The sequence below is a fragment of the Anabas testudineus genome, chromosome 23 (assembly GCF_900324465.2).
Source record: "Anabas testudineus chromosome 23, fAnaTes1.2, whole genome shotgun sequence".
NCBI lineage: Eukaryota > Metazoa > Chordata > Actinopteri > Anabantiformes > Anabantidae > Anabas > Anabas testudineus.
Genome location: NC_046631.1, coordinates 9,897,305 through 9,915,219, shown reverse-complemented (window position 1 = coordinate 9,915,219; position 17,915 = coordinate 9,897,305). Strand labels below are relative to the sequence as shown.

The following is a 17,915-nucleotide window of genomic DNA, read 5'->3' as shown; positions in this document are numbered from 1 at the left end:
GGTGATTGTTAGCACATTATTGTGCATTTTAAATAATGTAAAATGCAGTTGTCAGCTGTTCAGGTCCCTTATAAAATATTACAAATAGAGATTTGGATGCATTCTTTCATTTGAGAAATTCTTACCATAACAAAGCATTAACATGCACACATATCCCTTAAAGAGCAAATGTTCTTCACCTATGATTATCTTTAAATGAGATAATATTTTCACCATTAACACAGTTTAGTTGAGTTTATGTTTCTTGTACCTTCTCAGATGAAACAAGGTACACAGTCCAAGGTTTAATTTATTGCACCACATAGAAAACACATGCATGTTTCTTGTGTGCGAGTATTGGTGACAGTTTCTTGGTACATTTTACCTGAATCATCCCGACCTTGTTCTCCAGGGAGCTTCTGCCTCGTTTGCATTTGTGCTGCAGTTATTGCAGTAAAAACAGGAGCACAAATATCCACGTTCGTCACTTCTTGGTTATTACATCCATCAAAAACTGCTACTTTTTCCATTAGTATTTTTATTTTGTTCAGGACACCTTAGCTGGAGCCCCTGCTCCGGAAAAAAGAGTAACACCTTCTTTGCTGATATATTAAGTCTGAGCTATGGCAAGTGCTTGCGTTTATAAGCGGTTAGAAGTTTTTATACAGCATTTATATACAGAGTCTATACATACAACACACCAACATGGGTGCTGTGGGCATGCTAGTCCACATACACCCTCCAATTTCTCTTTACTCTTGAAAAAAAAGAAAGCAACAAAGGGAAGGGAAGCATGGAGAGAAATACATACACGCATTAACAAGAGATTCCAGAAAGCACCATGTTCAAGTGGAAAGGAGAAAGGAGCATGCATATAAATCTTTGGGAATGACTTCTTTAAAACATATATGGTTTATTCTACATTTTTAGAAGCTATTTTCACCTTGTTTTTTCTTTTTTAATGGAACATCATACACTGGGAGATGAACACTGGATGGAATGCAATGAAGAAAAAGTGTATAAAAACACCCACAACTAAACTAATGCTGAAGTAAGCACAAAAAAAAAAAAAAAAAAAAAAAAAAAATAGCACAATGTGATAGACGTCACGGTTGCTTTCATCTCTACTTGAATTGAGTACAATACAAATAGAAACTTGGAGTTCTTTCATGGAGTGCAGCACAATCATGTTACACTCTGAATGCTATTCCTAGTACACAGGTAATATCTAGTACATTCTAGTATGCCAGTTGTCAAAGGTAGTGTAAAACACAAGTTAACCCCTTGCTGCCTGCTCTACAGCCAGCTTTTCTATAATTCTTAAAATGGGTAACAGTCAAAAAACTGGGATATAACATCTTCCACTGAGTGAGATTTCAACTCTTTTTTTTTTTTTTTTTTTGGTTAGGGTTCACCTCTGAATTTAAATGTGTCCACTGAATGAATTGCACATAACATGAACAATAATTCTTTTTCAGCATGAATGTGAGAACATATTTGCAATGTTAATGCTCGCTTAACTGGTTCCGTGAATGATGTGCTGTGTGTGAGAGAGCATCACCAGAATACGCAGGTGTTTTCTGTAAGCTGTGTGAAGGACTGGTGCACCGACCTTGAAGCTAAATAACAAAATTGAGAGTGTTTGAGGTCCTTGTCCACGAACGTTTTGAAATGAGTGTGTGGATTAATGACATCATCATTTGTAGGGACGCAGTGTTGGTATGGGATCAGTGGTGCTGGTGGTGGGGTCACGCGCACACTTACAAAACTTTCACATACTCATTTACAAAACACACTTCCTCGCAGAGGTGTGCAGGATGCTCTACTTCTTCCTGTAGTTGCCGAGCTGGATGGCGGAGCGGTCGAAGACGCAGCGGAAGGTGACTGGCTGAACTTCCCAATAAGGCACGGGGTTGCTGAACAGGCTGATGCCAGAGTACATGGCCTTCTTGGTGTTGAAGCCAGGAGGACAGAAGTCCTCTGTTCCCACAGCTGCAATCTTGTTGGCATGGAGGTAGACCACCTAGAGGAGAGATTTATATAATGACAACTTCTGGTCACTGACTAGGACGTGGATGGCAGTAATTTAGTTTTTAAGATAATAATACATAACCAAATGAGCACCAGCAGCTGAAGAAACGCAAATAGTTTTTTCTCTCTCTCTGAGAGGTTTAACAAAAACGTGATGAATGAAATTCCTACATGTATATAACAAAAAGTTGCTGCTTGAGATCAAGTAAAGCTTTATGTGCATGCAAAAAAGTATAAAAGAGCTAAAAACAACAAAGCACTATATTTAAGTACAGTAGCTCTCATCGTGCAGCATGTAGGGGGATGAGAAAGCTCCTGGAAATAAGAACAAAAAGGAGAGATGTGCCACAAACTCACAGGGACAGACAATATAATGCTAATTACAGATTCCAATGCCACCAGATCCAAAAACACCAAACTATACATGCAGAAGAGTCATAATGAATTACAACGGCCCTTCATATACAATGGAACATGGGAAAGAGAGAAGGCAAAGAACAAAAAGAGCTAAAAATACAAAACGTTCACAAAAACATGAAAAGCTAAACACCTCATTAAGTCCCTTTGAAAACTGTAGTTTGAGCACCTGCTTTCTGTAGACGCTGTAATCTACGTAGCTCTGATGTTGTGCACAGTAGCTTGTTGGGATGCCTCCTGACTCAGTCGGTAATTTTTTTATGGCTATATTTATAACCCCAAAAAGAGTTTTACTAGGATGTGATTGATGCTGCAGTTGCTCAGACAAATGAAATAAACTGAAGCCCAACTAAAGTTAAATGCTCTGTGTTCAGGTCTGTTTACATTCTGTCTGTGACATTATAATATGACAGGGTACCAACATGCTGCTCAGTAAACAAAGTAACACAATCCATGTGACTTCTGTTATGGAAGCTTTGGATGGTTTGTAATCGTACAGTGTCGACATAAACAAATCAAATGCAAAAATGTGACAGAGTAAACTGGGATCGTATGGTTCAGATCAGAGAAAATGATCTGTGTGGGATCACACAGTTAGAAAGTGAGTGACACATCTATTCTGCTCAAGTTGAGTTAATTTGCTGGAACCAAACGGATAAAACAACAATCATTCTGTGATCATTTTGTGTATTCAAAGCTGGATTAGCAACACCAAGATATACAAGTAATTACAGTGTTAACCAAACCAGTATGTACCTGGATGTACTTATGGTCAGGCAGGCCAGGAGGAACGCTGGTCAGAGCATTGTTGTCAAGGTGGAGCTCTCGCAGGTGGGGGACGTTAGACAGTGTGCCGTTTTCCACAGAGCCGATCTCATTGTAGCTGAGACCCAGTCTGAAGAAAAAAAAAAAAAAGAATAAGTAGATGAGACGTGTAATGAGTAAAGACAAGGAACACAAGAGCACAGAATGGACAGATGGAGAATCCAAGATAGTGATGTCAGCGTTTGTCTCCTGCTGCCAAAGTAAACACAAAGATAATTTAGTAAAGTAAGGACAGGGAAAAACATCTACACTTGTCATTGAAGCAATTGTTAATCACACTCAATTACCTGCCTGTGAACAAATGGAAAATAAAAAACTTCTACGATTATCTCCTCCAACGTATTTTCATGCTGCATCAATGCATTCTTTGTCCCGGTTGGCACGCCACCATCAAAACCCGAGCAGTTATCTTATAAACACAGTGTGTCCAATTTTATGAGCTAACCACTTATTTTCAATATCCAAAAAATACTGTTTAGGGCTGAGGGTTTGTTATCCATTAAATCAGTTGAATGGTAGCTAGTGTTCCAGGTAAAGCTTGTACACGCCAAGCAAGAAACTAAAAACATGAGCTGCTATGAAACTGGGAGGTAACAAATAAGACTTGAACGTTCTCATGTTTCCAAAGGAGAGTTTTACAGTTCATGTGATCAAGGTTATAATGAGGCCATATGAGAGTGACTGCACTTTAATGTTAATGTGTTAATTCTTATTACTTAGCCAGGTTCTTCAGGCCTTTGAGGCTGTCCGCCGTCACCTTGGTGATCTTGTTTGCATCCAGATGAAGCTCAGAAAGAGAGCTGGGCAGACCTGGCAACCCACAAGAGTACAATCATCAAGAACAAAGGGACGACATTAACCTTCACAACTTAAAAGATATTATGAAATCACAGAGGTTGATAGTTGTAGCAATTTGCAACCATAAATTCCAGTTTAATTATCTGGGAGAGGCTAGTTTCAAGTTAAAGACTTCTCACTATTTGACATAGTCCCACCCTGAGACAGCATAATTACTATGCAGTAATTACTGCATATATGTGTTTCTCACTTTGTGCCCATTGTTTCATCATAGATCTAAATCCATGCGTGGTGGTTATTTTGCCTGAGTGGGTAAAACTCAGATTAAGCCAAATCCCCTAATTTAGACATTATTTGCAGACATGGATCAGTGCTGTACCTTTGGGGATCTCTGTGATGTTAGTGTCTGCAATACGTATGTAAGAGACCCTTTTCAGATCAGCAAAAGCACCGGCCTCGATTCCTGCACTCTTGAAAGGATTAGAGCCGAGCTCTGAAAAAAAAAAAAAAGAAAGAAGGAACAATTGAGAACACAAAAAGAAAGAGAACAACAGTAATGGATTATGACTATGACGTGAATTCCTCTGTTGATGTGTTACGGGAACATGCAGCTGAGTCATGAGTAAACAAAGTCTTGGGCAGGAGAATTGCTTGCACTTGCAATGCAGCTCTTCCCAAATTTGTCATAGTGGGATCACAATTTTCATATCATTGCATTTTACATTATTGAATCCATGGTCAGCCTTAGTTAACAAATTACACAAAAACATTTTCTAATTTGTGGAACAGGAAGTTGCGCAACTCAGGCATTAAAATCTGCAGTGTAAATCCAGGCTCGACCATGAATCACATTTTCCCTCAAGTCCCTGCCAGCAATGAGCACCAGCTCCATGTTCCATGTAAGTAAATTATACAGATAACAAACATTGCACATGACAGATATGATGTTCTCTTTGTACTGCTTTGCGACTTGGAGTTGTTGTGAACGAACATTGTTCAATACTTGTTTTCTTTTGCAGTTAATTCTTATTTCTTAGAAGCTGGTTCCATCTTCAGAGGCATCAACCTGTTTACATTGAATATTTCTATAGAGAAGAATTATTCCCATTCATAAAAAGAGGTTGATTTCATACCCATGACGATGACATGAGCCATGCCCTGGAAGGAGGCCTTTTTGATCTTGGTGATCTCGTTCTCGTGGATGCGCAGCTCCTGCAGGCTCTTGGGCATATTGGCGGGCATTTCCTTTAGCATGTTCTTAGACAGGTAGAGGCGCTGCAGCTTGGTCAGAGGGGTGAGAGCTTTGGCGTGGATGACAGTGATTTTGTTGTTCACCAGGATCAGGGCCTACATTGACCGATAATAAGGAGATGAGATGCTAGTGTTAAATATGAATTTCTTTTTTGTTGCATGGTGTAGTAGAGCTTGTAGTCGTCACAGTATACAACACAAACACAACTATTATTTTTTCAAATCCATTTTTGCTTGTTTAGATGTTCATATCACCATTTACAGTTATATTACTATGAAACTGGAACTCAGTGACCTTCAGTAATTCTCTTTCCTCTTTCAAACATTCACTGCAAAAAAATAAATCTGCTTTCCAGATGAAGTTAAACAATAGCAACAAAAAAATGATATTTTCTGCTCAGCAGCTGTTTGTTACTCCAACCTGGTACCCGTGCTGTCAAAATGGAGGGCCAAGTTCAAGTACAGTCTGGAGTTATTGCAAATACATTTTCAAAGGAATTTCATTCCTGCTGTTCCACTCCTGTGTAAGCAGACGCGAGTCGAGATGAGGTATGCAGTCCAGTCCCCTTGAGAGGCCAGCTACATTACAGGGGAAACAGCTCTGGTCGTCAGACAGAGGTATTTATTGCAAAAAGCTATGGTTTGAAGGTGTGAGGCTGTGAGGCTGAAGAGGCTGAAGAGGCCTACGGGTGAATAGTTTCCATGCACCTGGTGGCTGGGATTCACCGTTTCTGAATGGTAAGGGTGCGAGCAAAAGAGTGTTATGTGTAGCTACATAGAGATAGAGAAGTAGGAAGAGAGGTTTTATAACTACTTTACTTTGTGACCTGTGAATTGTTTGACAGTATTTTGGCAACACAATTACAAAAGCTGGTTGTAATTTGTAGTCATATAAACAGGGATGACTTCGTCCCAGCAGGCTTCCTGGAACACTTTGTCTCCTGATGCATCGAAAGCATTTTAACAAATGAGTTTATTACAAGATGTTTCCTCATGTGGATCATGAAGGTTTCATGTTGCAGTTAGTGGATTTATGTGATGGTTACATAACAATACAGATCATTTAACATGAAGACTAATGCACAGACTTGAAGCTCTACAGATGGAAATAAGTCTTACATGCAGTCCTTTGAGGTTCTTAAAGTCATTCTCCTTGATCTCTGTGATCTTGTTGTTCTGCAGGTCCAGCAGTGTGGTATCATCTGGGATATCCGCAGGAACTGTCTTAAGACCTAGTGATAATACATGAAACATTGTTGATTAGATGTACAGAATGTGCATTAGCATTACATGGCACATGCAACAAATCTGTCAGAATGACAGATGATGAGAAACCAAGTTTGAGGTGAGGTGGTGGCAGCTCTGCTTCAGGTGATGTTAAGTTAACCACGCTCTTACCTCAAGAGGAAATGGATACAAATGATGATGTATTCATGTGGTCTATGTATGGTTTGGGTCAGTTTCTAAAAGATGGAGAGTTTAAATTACATAGGACTCGTCCTGTAGTGCACATTTAGGGGTTGTGATAAAAATGGACATTGTTCTTTGGACATCTGTGCATGATTGGGACAGTTTAGGGAGCTTTAGGACTAATCAGAAAATAATGAGTTCACACATTCCTGTGCAGAAATGATTGGCTGAATCGTATTAATCTGACAGCTAACGCTATCATGATCTGAGGTTTAGGGTATAAACTCTTCCTCTAAAGTAACTAACTAGATTTTTTTCTGTCATGAATGTTTAATGCTGTGAAGAACTATTTAGAGGGGATTTTCCAGGAGCTTTGCGCTCGTAAGGCCTGTTATGGACCTCACACACGCACAGAGACGAAAAATCCAATGTGGAGGAGCAGCAAACTTGTAGAGAGTTTACAGTAGCAACACTCTTAAAATAACAAATTCTGGTTTATGAACGTAACATGCTACATAAAGTCTCAATGATAGGGACTTGTGGATGCATTGTGGGTTTTATGGTGACATTCCAAAGAGACCAAATAACTATTTGATGTGCTCTGAGGCACACATGGTGGAAATGGACCTTAAAACAAATTTCCTTTGGAGTAAGTAACTGACTGCATACCTGGACTCTGATCTCATGCTAAAAGGTTTTGCTTAGACTTTAGCATGGCACGTCATGGATGATGAGACACAGAAAATGGCATCTGTACTAAAAATCTGTTTGGTTGAGCGATCTGTTTTTTAGAAATTGAGCAAAGACAGCTGGCCGTAGCTGTGTATGCTTCTATGCATCTGTGGAAACCAAAAAATACACCAGGATTCATAATGGGCAGTTTACCTTTCAGAAGAAGAGACGTTGAATAAACTGTTTAACAAAGAAGCTTACACTCTGTATCTCCTGTCCACACACAAACGGTACATCTCCACACATTTTGTCCTAAAAGCTTGTGACGACTTTTCTTTAGCTCATCCAAACATTACTTTCAGATATGTTTGCTTTTCTGTCAGCTTTTCCAACTCGGCAGCGGATGACCCACAAACCATCACAGCTGTTTGTAGTCTTCACCATCATTACAGCACCACGCTGTTGACCTCTATACTTGAACACATTCTTTTTTATTGTTCCTCTGTGCAAGTAGGACTTTCTCAGCATGTGCAGTTTCAGTGTTTGTTGTTCTGTTCCAAACTACTCCAACATTGTGGAAAATGCAAAACCAAACCTGTAATCTTTGATATCTAGCCATTGTATACAGTTTTAAAAGAGTCTGTGACTGTGTGTAGCATCAGTTTGAAGGTAAAGATGTAAAAAAAAAAAAAAAAGTTAAAATATGAACTGACTAGTGTCAAGTTTTGTTCTGGACCTCACTTTTCAGCCACTTGACAGGAAGTGAACATGAGCAATGGGACTTTGAGACTCGCCCCCACTACTACACTTACTATTAATCACTCTGTTTCACTCTGAGTAAAGTGACTGGAATATCAAGCATATGATTGCTTTGGACTTGACTGCATTCATTTTCAGCACCTTCAAATATTCTGATTACAGTGTTTATGTAATTTACTTTACTTGTGTGGTGCTGTGCACAATCAAAAGTCACATGGGGATGAATCATTTTTTTTATTTGAAAGATGCATTCAGCATTTTGCAGTTAGATCATTAGAGTAAAACTCTAAATTAGTGATTGTGTTTCTAACAGAACTGGCAAATCACAACTTATTTGAACCCTAGACTAGTGCGTTTTCAGCTGGATGTAGTCCTGCCAACTGATCACTGAGAAAAATCCACATCTACAAAAGCTAAAGAGTGCTTTGGAGTGGTGAGCAGACTCCTTCTCTCTTGCCCAACCATGTTTGTGTCCAAATGTACAGTATGTGTTTATTCCCGAGTGTGTGTTTGCGTGCATGCCAGCGGGCCTGGGGAACAGATGGAGGCACAGGGCCAACAAAGTGCTGATGCAGGAGTTGAGAATCCAGCCACGGAGATGTGTCCCTGGGGGAAAGTGCTGTTGCTGAATGGAGCTCCAGCTAGAGGACTTGTGTAAGGGAACCCATTTCTTTCTGAACATCACCTCTATCACCTCCTGTCTATCTGGACATGCTTGTCTGTGCATTCTCTGGCTGGTATTTGCACTTTCCATGATGAATTAAATCTGTAACATCTCTCAAACCAAACCCTAAACTTACTAAATTAAAGTGGCTGTTCATCTTTCAGTTATCCTCTATGTTTCTCCTTCTGTATCGCGCCCTCTCTCCTTCATCTGTCTCTCTGAACTTTGCGTCCCTCCCTTTCCAAATAAAAAGGAGGCCAAAATACCGAAACAAAACAAAAAAAAAACCCATATCCAACTGCACAGCAAAGCACTTTTATATAATATACAAGAAGAAATGAGGTCAGGGAGTTTTCTGTGACTTTGTGAGATGACTCAAATGGTTGTATATGCTATGCATGAGAAGAGAGTAACAGTTCTCATCTTTGGTGTGTGGAGCTTATGAACTCTGAGTAAAATGCTGTGATTGTGTTGAAGCTAAACCAACTAAATAATTGTAGTCTGGTTGAGTAATCTTTCCACAGAGAAACACGTTTTGGAACATGTGGGGTGAATTTTATTCAGAACATTTTAGGTTAATCTGTAATCTTCAGTGTTGTTGCCCAGAAAGAGCAAATAATGTAATTTGTTATAGGAAGTGACATAAAACTCATGGCATGTCTCTGCAGGGACTCTGACTTATGGGTGGACGGTGGAGACAGCTGAGGTTAAAACGCAGTGATGTTTTCTGCTCTTAAAATGTCACTCAGTGCAGTTAAAGTACAGTAAAACTACTGCAGACACCCATCTGACCTCAGCATCTGATCCATCATTACTGTGAGCTCACTCGTTTGGAATCTGGACCCGAAAGCCAAATGGAGGAATGAACAAAGAAAATGGATGTGAGCAAGAGGCTTTTTACTTTTAGTCTGGTGTCAAACTTCAATTCAAGGATTCTGGGCTGAACGTAGCAAATGATCAAGTTGTATTTCTTGAAATTAAACACACATTGAGATATGCATTAGGACTAAAACACAGGCTGTAGATTTAAGTGGTAATCCGAATCTACTGCATCACATAAATGTTACGTCATGTCAAAATGATAAGTTCTGAAATAAAAATAAGAGTGATGGTGACAAGACATGTCAGATTTTTGTCAGTGTCACTTTTCAGCTAACTTCTACTTTGCATTAAAAATTAGAATTAAAACATACACTTGAATTGAAATCATCAGTCTTTCCAGCTTCTCAAACAGGTGGCATCATCGCTTGTATCCATTTTACACAACTATGAAACTGAATATATTCGACTTCTGCAGTAGTTGGAAGAAGCAGGCAGATATTTTAGGATCTGGGTAATTGTGATTGGCATATTCACTACGTCCTGTTCACTTTATAAGTAAAATGATAACTTGTTCAAACAAAGTTCCAGCTGTCACATATTCAGGTAAAATAATCGTAGTAAAACTATCCTTCCTTTCATTCATAAACTGACAGAAGTACTTGGGGCTCTAACTTACAACACAACCCTGAAATTGATGCATATGAAAAAACGAATGAGGTCATAAACAACTATTTGAACCAGTGGGACATGTGTGTTCTTACCAAGGTCAGAGCACTGAATCACACGCAGGTGGCACTGACATCTGAATGGGCACTTGGGTCCTTCAGGCACACCTGATCCCTCCTCATCCTCCATCATGAAGTCTAGGAAGCCAGACTGGCGGAAGGGCAGAGCCCAGCAGGCAGTGACCAGGAGCAAAGAGAGACAGACCGTTCTCATGGTGCTGCTTGCAGGGAGTCTGGAGGATGAGATGACACAGTTCAAAGGTTTAGGTGGATAAACTCTGAAAATAGTTTTGGTAAGAAGAGGAGCCACAGTGACTGTGTAACAGAGAGAAGGATACTGTGTGGAAAACAAAAACACTGATTGAAGGCAGAGAGGCAAAGGGCAAAGGTGAGAGGTAGGGGTCCAGGGGCCAGAAGGTTAAACACTTGGGTGTAACAGTATATTGAGGTTTGTCAAATGAGGTATTTATGTTATGTAACCTGTCAGTTTTGAGCAGAAGATGAAAGATGACAGGAGAGTTAGGAGCAAGGTCACATGAGAAAATTACACAAAATTACTTTAGGACTGCATAGTCCTGATCAAAACAGATTACTATTCCAGCAGGGGTGGTACTCACTACTAAAAATATCTTCTAATATATTCTACAGTACTGTGTTGCTGTAGGTTCATCCTTTCAAAATGATCCAAATACCATAATGCAATGTGAGACAAAGAAACATTGGGCGCTGCATAAGAAACATCTGTATTAGCTTTTACAGTAATAGACAAGGGACACATTATGAGACATTGCATGGCTTCCACTTTGTACAGTTGTACTACATTTTCTATTCAAAAGTAATAAATCACAGCAATAAATTGTTTGAAGAAGGAGTGGTTGATGGTGTCTGTGTGTCAAAAATGCAATAAAGAAGCAAGTATCTGCAGTCACTGGGAGAATCCTGCTTCCTTAGTCGTCTATTTCTAAACACAACCACAACCCAGTTCACACAAACACCCTCTCAAACTCAGATACAGCGAGGACTTCACAAAACTCTGCGACCTTTTACACAGAAGGGCACACACACACACACACACACACACACACACGTCTCGAAGACCCAGCAATCTGCCTGTCAAGCGTAGAGCCAGAAGTTGCTTGTTCCGTCTTGGTGCCACAGTAATTGAAGGGCTGATTTGAGCCACAGTTGCTAACAAATGATTTGGGAGCAATTGGTCTGCAGTAGACCTTGACCTGAACATCATGACCAGGATCATGAAACTGACCCAAAACCCTCAAATGGCCAGAGCTGTGAGTGATCCTGGGCTGGATTGTAAGGTCTCTGTGCATAAAGGTACATGTTGCACCTCTGTTCACTTTGTGTATTTGCATGTTTTAAGGCTGGAGTAAAATAATAATGCAAACGCACTTATTGGAAAATGTACATCTATCCAAAGTTTAAGTGGCTACGTGTTGAACTGAAGCAAAAGCAAATGAGAAGAAGACGTTGCCGTGAAAATTCAGGTCAGGGTTACGTCAGGTCATGCAGATCACAGATGAGAGAGACTCTCATCACAAGCAGTGATTATAGTCTCTGTCCACAAAACGGCCACTGCTGTAACACACTGTACAGCTTCAGTCCAGCGGTTACAGTGCTTGCATACAGTATGACCACATTCAGATCACTTTTATTCAGAAGGAACTTGCATTAGATGGGATATAAATCCAGAGGACACGTTGTTCCCATCTTTGACACACCAAGTAATCTTGGCTGTGTCATGTTCTCTTATCTAAGCACGGCTGAAAGCTCAGTCCAATGAAAACCTTGTCTGCAGACTTGGCAGAAATGTTCTACTGTGTTTTGGGATTTAGAGATTAAAAAAAACAAAACACTTATAGGTCAAATAGTGGCTGGATACAACTTTGATCATCTCATCCTGTTTACATGCCAGGTGGGTTGGACATGTCTTGTAGTCTGATAAATTCACTGCCAACAGCAGAAAGTAAGTGAGTTTATCAAACTTGTCATTGTGGTACTGAGGAGATGAACTCCTCACATCTGGCACATTGTCAGAGCTCATTGTTGAACCCAGCTCTGTGCGCTGACCCCTCGTCTGACCCAAACATATACATCCACATGTGCTCTGGTGCCAGATTTCAGACAGACCAACATGTGTCCTGCCATCAATCCATCAACCTTTGTCCATAAATGTTTTGCCAGCTTTTAATGTGAGACAGACAAGAAAAAAAGAGCAATCCCAACTAAACTCTGAACATTTAATGGCTGCAGCATTGTGGCAAAGACAAGAATTACTGCTACTTTCTGAGTCATAATCAGGCCCAGAAGTTGTTGATGAGAGAATAACAAGATTTTGAAATAAAACCAGGAAATTGGAATAAGAGATTTTCAAGGATTATTGTCTGGGACACAGACTTACAGTTTGTAACCACAGCTGCAGAATCAACTGTAAGTGCTGTTAATACTGGTGCAAGGATTTTGAATTTGGAAATGAATGGCTGTACATTTGAATGTATGGCTTTGTATCAACATGAGATTAGTGAAGTAATGGATACATGGTCATCCAACATCTGTCTGCCCACTGTACATTCAAAACACAGAACCAGGAACCGAATATATGTTAAGTTTACTCATCTTTCACAGCTGGGGAGAGCCCCTGAAGATGCATGAGACAGCCTGCGGTGCCCGAGGCGTTGGTTCTTTTATTACCAGACTGTTAAGATGTGTTCACACTCACTGTAGGTAGGAATAAGGCGATGTCCCTATTGGATTACACCTAATTCAAGGAACACTTATATATGTTGTGTGAGAGAGTGTGAGCAAGCAACCAGTATGTCTTTTAGGCTGGAGGACAATCTGTTTATACATCTGGAGAATCTACTGAACAACACAGAGGTTCCTCAAACACCACACGTGTGTGTATGAGTGTGTGTGCATACTAAACCTAGAGGGCTGTAAGCACAGCATGCTCGAACATGACAGGACCATACAAATTCTACAGAACACCTCACCAATTTCACATTTTCAAATATGTGCAGAAGATGAGGAATACCAGGGCTCAAATCAACACATGGTCTTAGTATTTAGATTTCCCAGGTAGGTAATATTGATTTCTTGTGGTTATTCCTCCCCTAGTTCATATCACAATGTGTCACATCAATGTGGCCATTTACAGGATGAAAATGAAACAGGCTTTATTCACAGGAAATGGACTGGCACTAATTGTTGCCACTAACTACACATTCTAGTTACCTACAGATGGAAATTTAAAGAGCAATGAGAGGAAGTGTGTCTTTTTTACATAAAATAAAATAAGATAAATGCAAACTCAGACACACAAGGACAGAAAAAGAGGTCATGCTGGGGTGAGAAGAGGCTGAACATCACACAGTGTGAACAACAGGATGATGATGCCTTTTAGGATTTTAAATTTCTTTTTCTGAAAGACTGAGTGCTTGTAAGTTAATTAGGTTCATAAAAGTTCAAAAGTCCTGTTTGTAATATATCTCATTTAATCTAAATGTCAACCGTTGGGGCACGACCCTGAAAAATATCTTTGTGCAATTTAATACAACAAAAACAATAATGCCTCAAGCCCTTCCACAAAGTTTGAAAGCCTGTTGAAGCACTGTACACAGAACTATAGTAGACACAGAGAAGATGAAGCAAAGAACCCAAACAGCTGTGAGAGAATTTAGTCTGCATTTTCAAAAGATTTACAACATTTATCTACCATATCCCAGACAAGGATATGTTGCACACACCTAATGTTCATCCTGTGTTTCTGAAACCCGTCATTCATCTATATTGTCTGACCAAGAAAAAAGGGGACAGACGTTGACATTTCCTGTGGCGGCAGCATCCTTGTCATTTCTCCTGTCTCCCTCTTTTGTTTCATCTTTCTCCTCCCTCCCTCCAGTTTCTCCTCAAGTCTGGCCCCACATTACTAATGATTCCCAGACAGGAAGCAGTGCTCACATCAGGGAGTAAAGTAATTTTCTCTCCTTTGCTTTGTCGCTTTCCCGTCCAGTGACACACCCATTGAAGAACTACACTATCAACACAAGTCAGCAAATCTTTCATTCAAATGAATGCAGCATGAACCAAACACAGCAAAGCATTGTGGTGAGATTTGCAATCAAGCCATGTTGTAATGAAGGAAAAAACATAAAGTCACCAACTACCCTCCCAACCTCCACCCTTGTCCGCTAACTCCCCTCTAACTCTCCACAGGCCTGTGTCTGCCCCTGCAGAGCGTCTGTCAGCAATGAATCACTGGAAGGTATTTACAAGGCCACAGGACATTTAAAACACGTGTGGCCCTTTTAACCCATCAGCAAATGAATGTGAACTCCCCTCCCACGTGGTTGCATAAACATACAACATCTACTCAGATGCAAATCACAATGCACGATAAAAAAATAAATCACAACGTTAACATTAAAATAAAAAAATGAAAAAAAAAAAAAAAAATTGGTGTTTTATGAGTTTGTCCGTTGGCGGTGGTCTGTGGAGTCAGTGGTCATTACTTTCAACAAATGTCTGATGTATCGGGGGATTTTGTGAGTGAGAACAGCATCTGAAAATATGCAACAACACAGCCAACAAACAATTTCAGAGCCAAAACATTTTTGTAATAGCAGTTAGGCCAAATAAGTCTCTTCTAGAAAGTAGCCATGTCTGCTCTCATATATGTTTGCATGGGAGAATTTTGGGTTCAGCAATGTCCAAGACCCTTCACTTTAGTGCTACAATCGATATCATTACTTTATCCAACAAAAATAGAAAAGTGTCAGCTATTATTGAAAGATCATTTTCGGATTTCTTAAGCATGCCTGTTGTTTGGAGCCATAGCATGAGAAAGCCAGCGAGTGGTTAAACCACATTTCAGCTGTTCCATGAGAAGAGCTGTTGGCCTGCCGTCAACCTCAGTCCCATTATCAACAGTCTGCGCTGCACAGACGTGGACAAACTGCCCAACCTCTCCCTTTCTTCTCTTTCCATATCCTCCTCCCATTTTAAGCTCTTTCCTTCCTTCCCCGGCTTCTCTCCCATAGCTTATGGCATTTTCTTTCACTGAGTGACCCTTCAAACTTTTGCCCAAAAGAGGGACATGTGGAACTTTCTGGTATTCTAATAAACAAAGGCAGATATTCATTCATTTCCATTGTTATTTTGCTCTTTTTAACCCTCAGAGCTGAAGTCCAGATGGGAAAAAACAACCCCTGAGTGCAAATCTGGGCCTTATCTCTCAAACCACGCATTTTTGGTTCAAATGTTAAACATCTGCTCAGCTCAAGTCAAAAATATGAACTAGTGAGTTGCTTTTTGTACTAGTGAATGTTTTTTAGTACAGTGCTGATTCCTCTTTTAGCCTCTATTCACACTTTTTAATTTTACTTTGTTTGTCTCAGTTTTTCCCTTGTTCAGTCTACTTCAGTCCACTTAATGCTATTCAGTGCAGCTGAACCTTATTAGGTTTTTTCCCTGCTGGCAAAAAGGATGTAATGAGTTAGCTGAGAGCTGTGTGGTGGCTTGTCGGGAAGTCTTCAGACCTCTCTTTGATAGAGGAAGCTGTACCATTACAGGATTAATGGAACTATGTGCTTGCCAGGTACAGCCTTTTTTTTCATCTCCTCTTCACAGTCTCTCACTTTAAGTTGCCTCTAGCAATTTGGGTCCTGTTCTGTGCCTGTGAAAACATAGCAGCAAATGCCACTGTGGGCAGAGAAGTTTGATTCTGAGAAGAAACAGGGCTGCAGAGCAGACAGATAAGAGATTAGGTTAAACTGTCTGGCTGTAGTCTCAAACGATCTGCAAAGATGGAAAGTGTGAGATGCACCTAAAACAAAGTTTTCAGTCCAAGTTGTGATAAGAAGTAATGGGCAGAATGAACACAAGGAAATCACATTGTTGTTTCAGCTTTTTCCCCCTCATCTGCACCAAACAAGGAGAGAAGAAAAGAGAAAAGGGATGACAGAAAGCTAACCAAAGAGAGACAAACAAATTGTTAGATTTTTCATTGACAACAGCAAATGATGACAAAGAGAAGAAAGAAAGCAGCTTATTTTAATTTCTTCCTCCTTGCACAATCCCTTGCCTTTGAGCAAGCAGAACTAATCTGAGTTACTTGACACGTATTAAACCAACACACCCGTGCATCAAACTTGCAGAATGCAGTTCCATATGGGTTATGTCCAAACATTTAACAAGTGTCCAAACATTTCACTTGTTGAATTACTACACAAAGCAACCAATTTAAAAAACTGCAAGCTCAAAACATCACAGGGCACTCAGTGGAGGATTCTCTGGAGATTAATGACAGGCCAGAGAAATAAGTTTTGGCAGAGGAGACAGGTACCAGCATCAACAGCACCACCACACCCCCTTCCCTAGTCGCTGCTGTTTTCACTGAGCTGGACTGGAAATGATTAAGGTTTCTCATCAGAAAGCCAAGAGGGCTGTGGGAACAAGACCTGCCAACATATCTGGAATATACACAACACGATGGATGCACAGAGAGATGTAGAAGCAGCAGTAGAAGAAGTGAGTCAAATCAATTTTACCAGCAAGATGGCTATAAGCACATTTGTAATTGCGAAAACACCAGCAGTGATTTCATAAAATAGCATCACCAACCAACAACCTAACTGTTGTTTGCATGCATGCAAAAAGTCACAATACAGCACAAACCGAGCCATCTTAAAGACTATACTCTACCTCTAAAAGTGCATCTACACTTAAATGTAACTCTTAACTCTTTATTCTAACTTTACCTCACCCTTTAACACTCTTACTTTCCCCCTCTCCCGAAGTTAAAGAATCAACCTACCTGTTCTCAGTAAAAGGAAGGAAAAGAGAGTAGAAGAGGGCAAGATGATCTTGACTCCCAAAATCCAGCCGAGTGGGGGGATGAGACGGTGAAGTGGCTGCAAGGGCCTATGGGGTAATTGGACTCGGAACGCGTGCAGCCAAGATCAAGCAGGTGTGCTCAACAAGGGGAGGAGAGAGAGAGGGCGAGAGAGGAAGAGAGACAAAAGAGAGAGAGGGGAGAGAGACAGAAGGAGGGAGGGGTCCAACCGCCAAGCTCCTCTCAGGACCGAAACAATTGGTGGAGAACTTCCCCCGTTCTCGCTGTGTGCTCCAAAAACAGCTGGAAATCGAGAAGGGAGGAAAAAAAAAAAGGGAGAGAGAGAAAGTGCAAGAAGAGGGAGGCAGGGAAAAGGGAGCAGGGAGAGAGAAAAGAAGAAGAAGGAAAAAGAAGAAGAAAAGGAGTTGAGAGTTTCAGGCAATGAGCAGTGATTCGGCTGGCAGCCACCATCTGGTAATGATAGGTCCTGTGTGGAGCTTAGCTGAGAAGTCAGCACACAAACTCTTTCTCCTTCTTTCACACTCTTTGCTCATTCATTCTCTTTCAGACTTTATACTGACTATCCCCAGAAAAACAAACACACACACAAACACACACACACACACACACTAAGCCCTCTCCCTGTAAAGCAATCTGTTTTAACCCTATTGCCTCAATCTTGATTAGGTTTGTTTAGGTTGTCTTAATGGCTGCA

At 40.4% G+C, this 17,915-nt stretch overlaps 1 protein-coding gene across 2 annotated transcripts; it reads right to left on the bottom strand.

Moving 5' to 3' along the window:
- Positions 1-497: 497 nt before the first annotated feature.
- dcn (decorin) lies at positions 498-17,512 on the bottom strand. 2 transcript variants are annotated; one of them, XM_026363991.1, is made up of 8 exons: positions 17,183-17,512; positions 10,390-10,586; positions 6,421-6,533; positions 5,184-5,397; positions 4,430-4,543; positions 3,969-4,062; positions 3,184-3,322; positions 1,802-2,002 (listed from the first exon to the last, which is right to left on the bottom strand). In XM_026363991.1, exons 2-8 carry the CDS (start codon positions 10,565-10,567, stop codon positions 1,802-1,804), a joined length of 1,053 nt encoding a protein of 350 aa, XP_026219776.1. In that variant the 5' UTR covers positions 10,568-10,586; positions 17,183-17,512. The 2 variants fall into 2 exon arrangements, with proteins under 2 accessions (XP_026219777.1, XP_026219776.1); XM_026363992.1 differs by lacking the exon at positions 17,183-17,512 and having other exon boundaries at positions 498-2,002; positions 10,390-10,567.
- Positions 17,513-17,915: the final 403 nt, after the last annotated feature.

What these genes read in the sequence shown, in the direction of transcription:
- dcn (XM_026363991.1), bottom strand. Translation starts at nt 10,567, where the DNA reads ATGAGAACGGTCTGTCTCTCTTTGCTCCTGGTCACTGCCTGCTGGGCT. An exon ending in GGCTCATGTCATCGTCATGG is followed by an intron (nt 4,544 to 5,183) that starts GTATGAAATCAA and finishes TTTTTTTTTCAG; the next exon opens with AGCTCGGCTCTAATCCTTTC. An exon ending in CATCACAGAGATCCCCAAAG is followed by an intron (nt 4,063 to 4,429) that starts GTACAGCACTGA and finishes GTGGGTTGCCAG; the next exon opens with GTCTGCCCAGCTCTCTTTCT.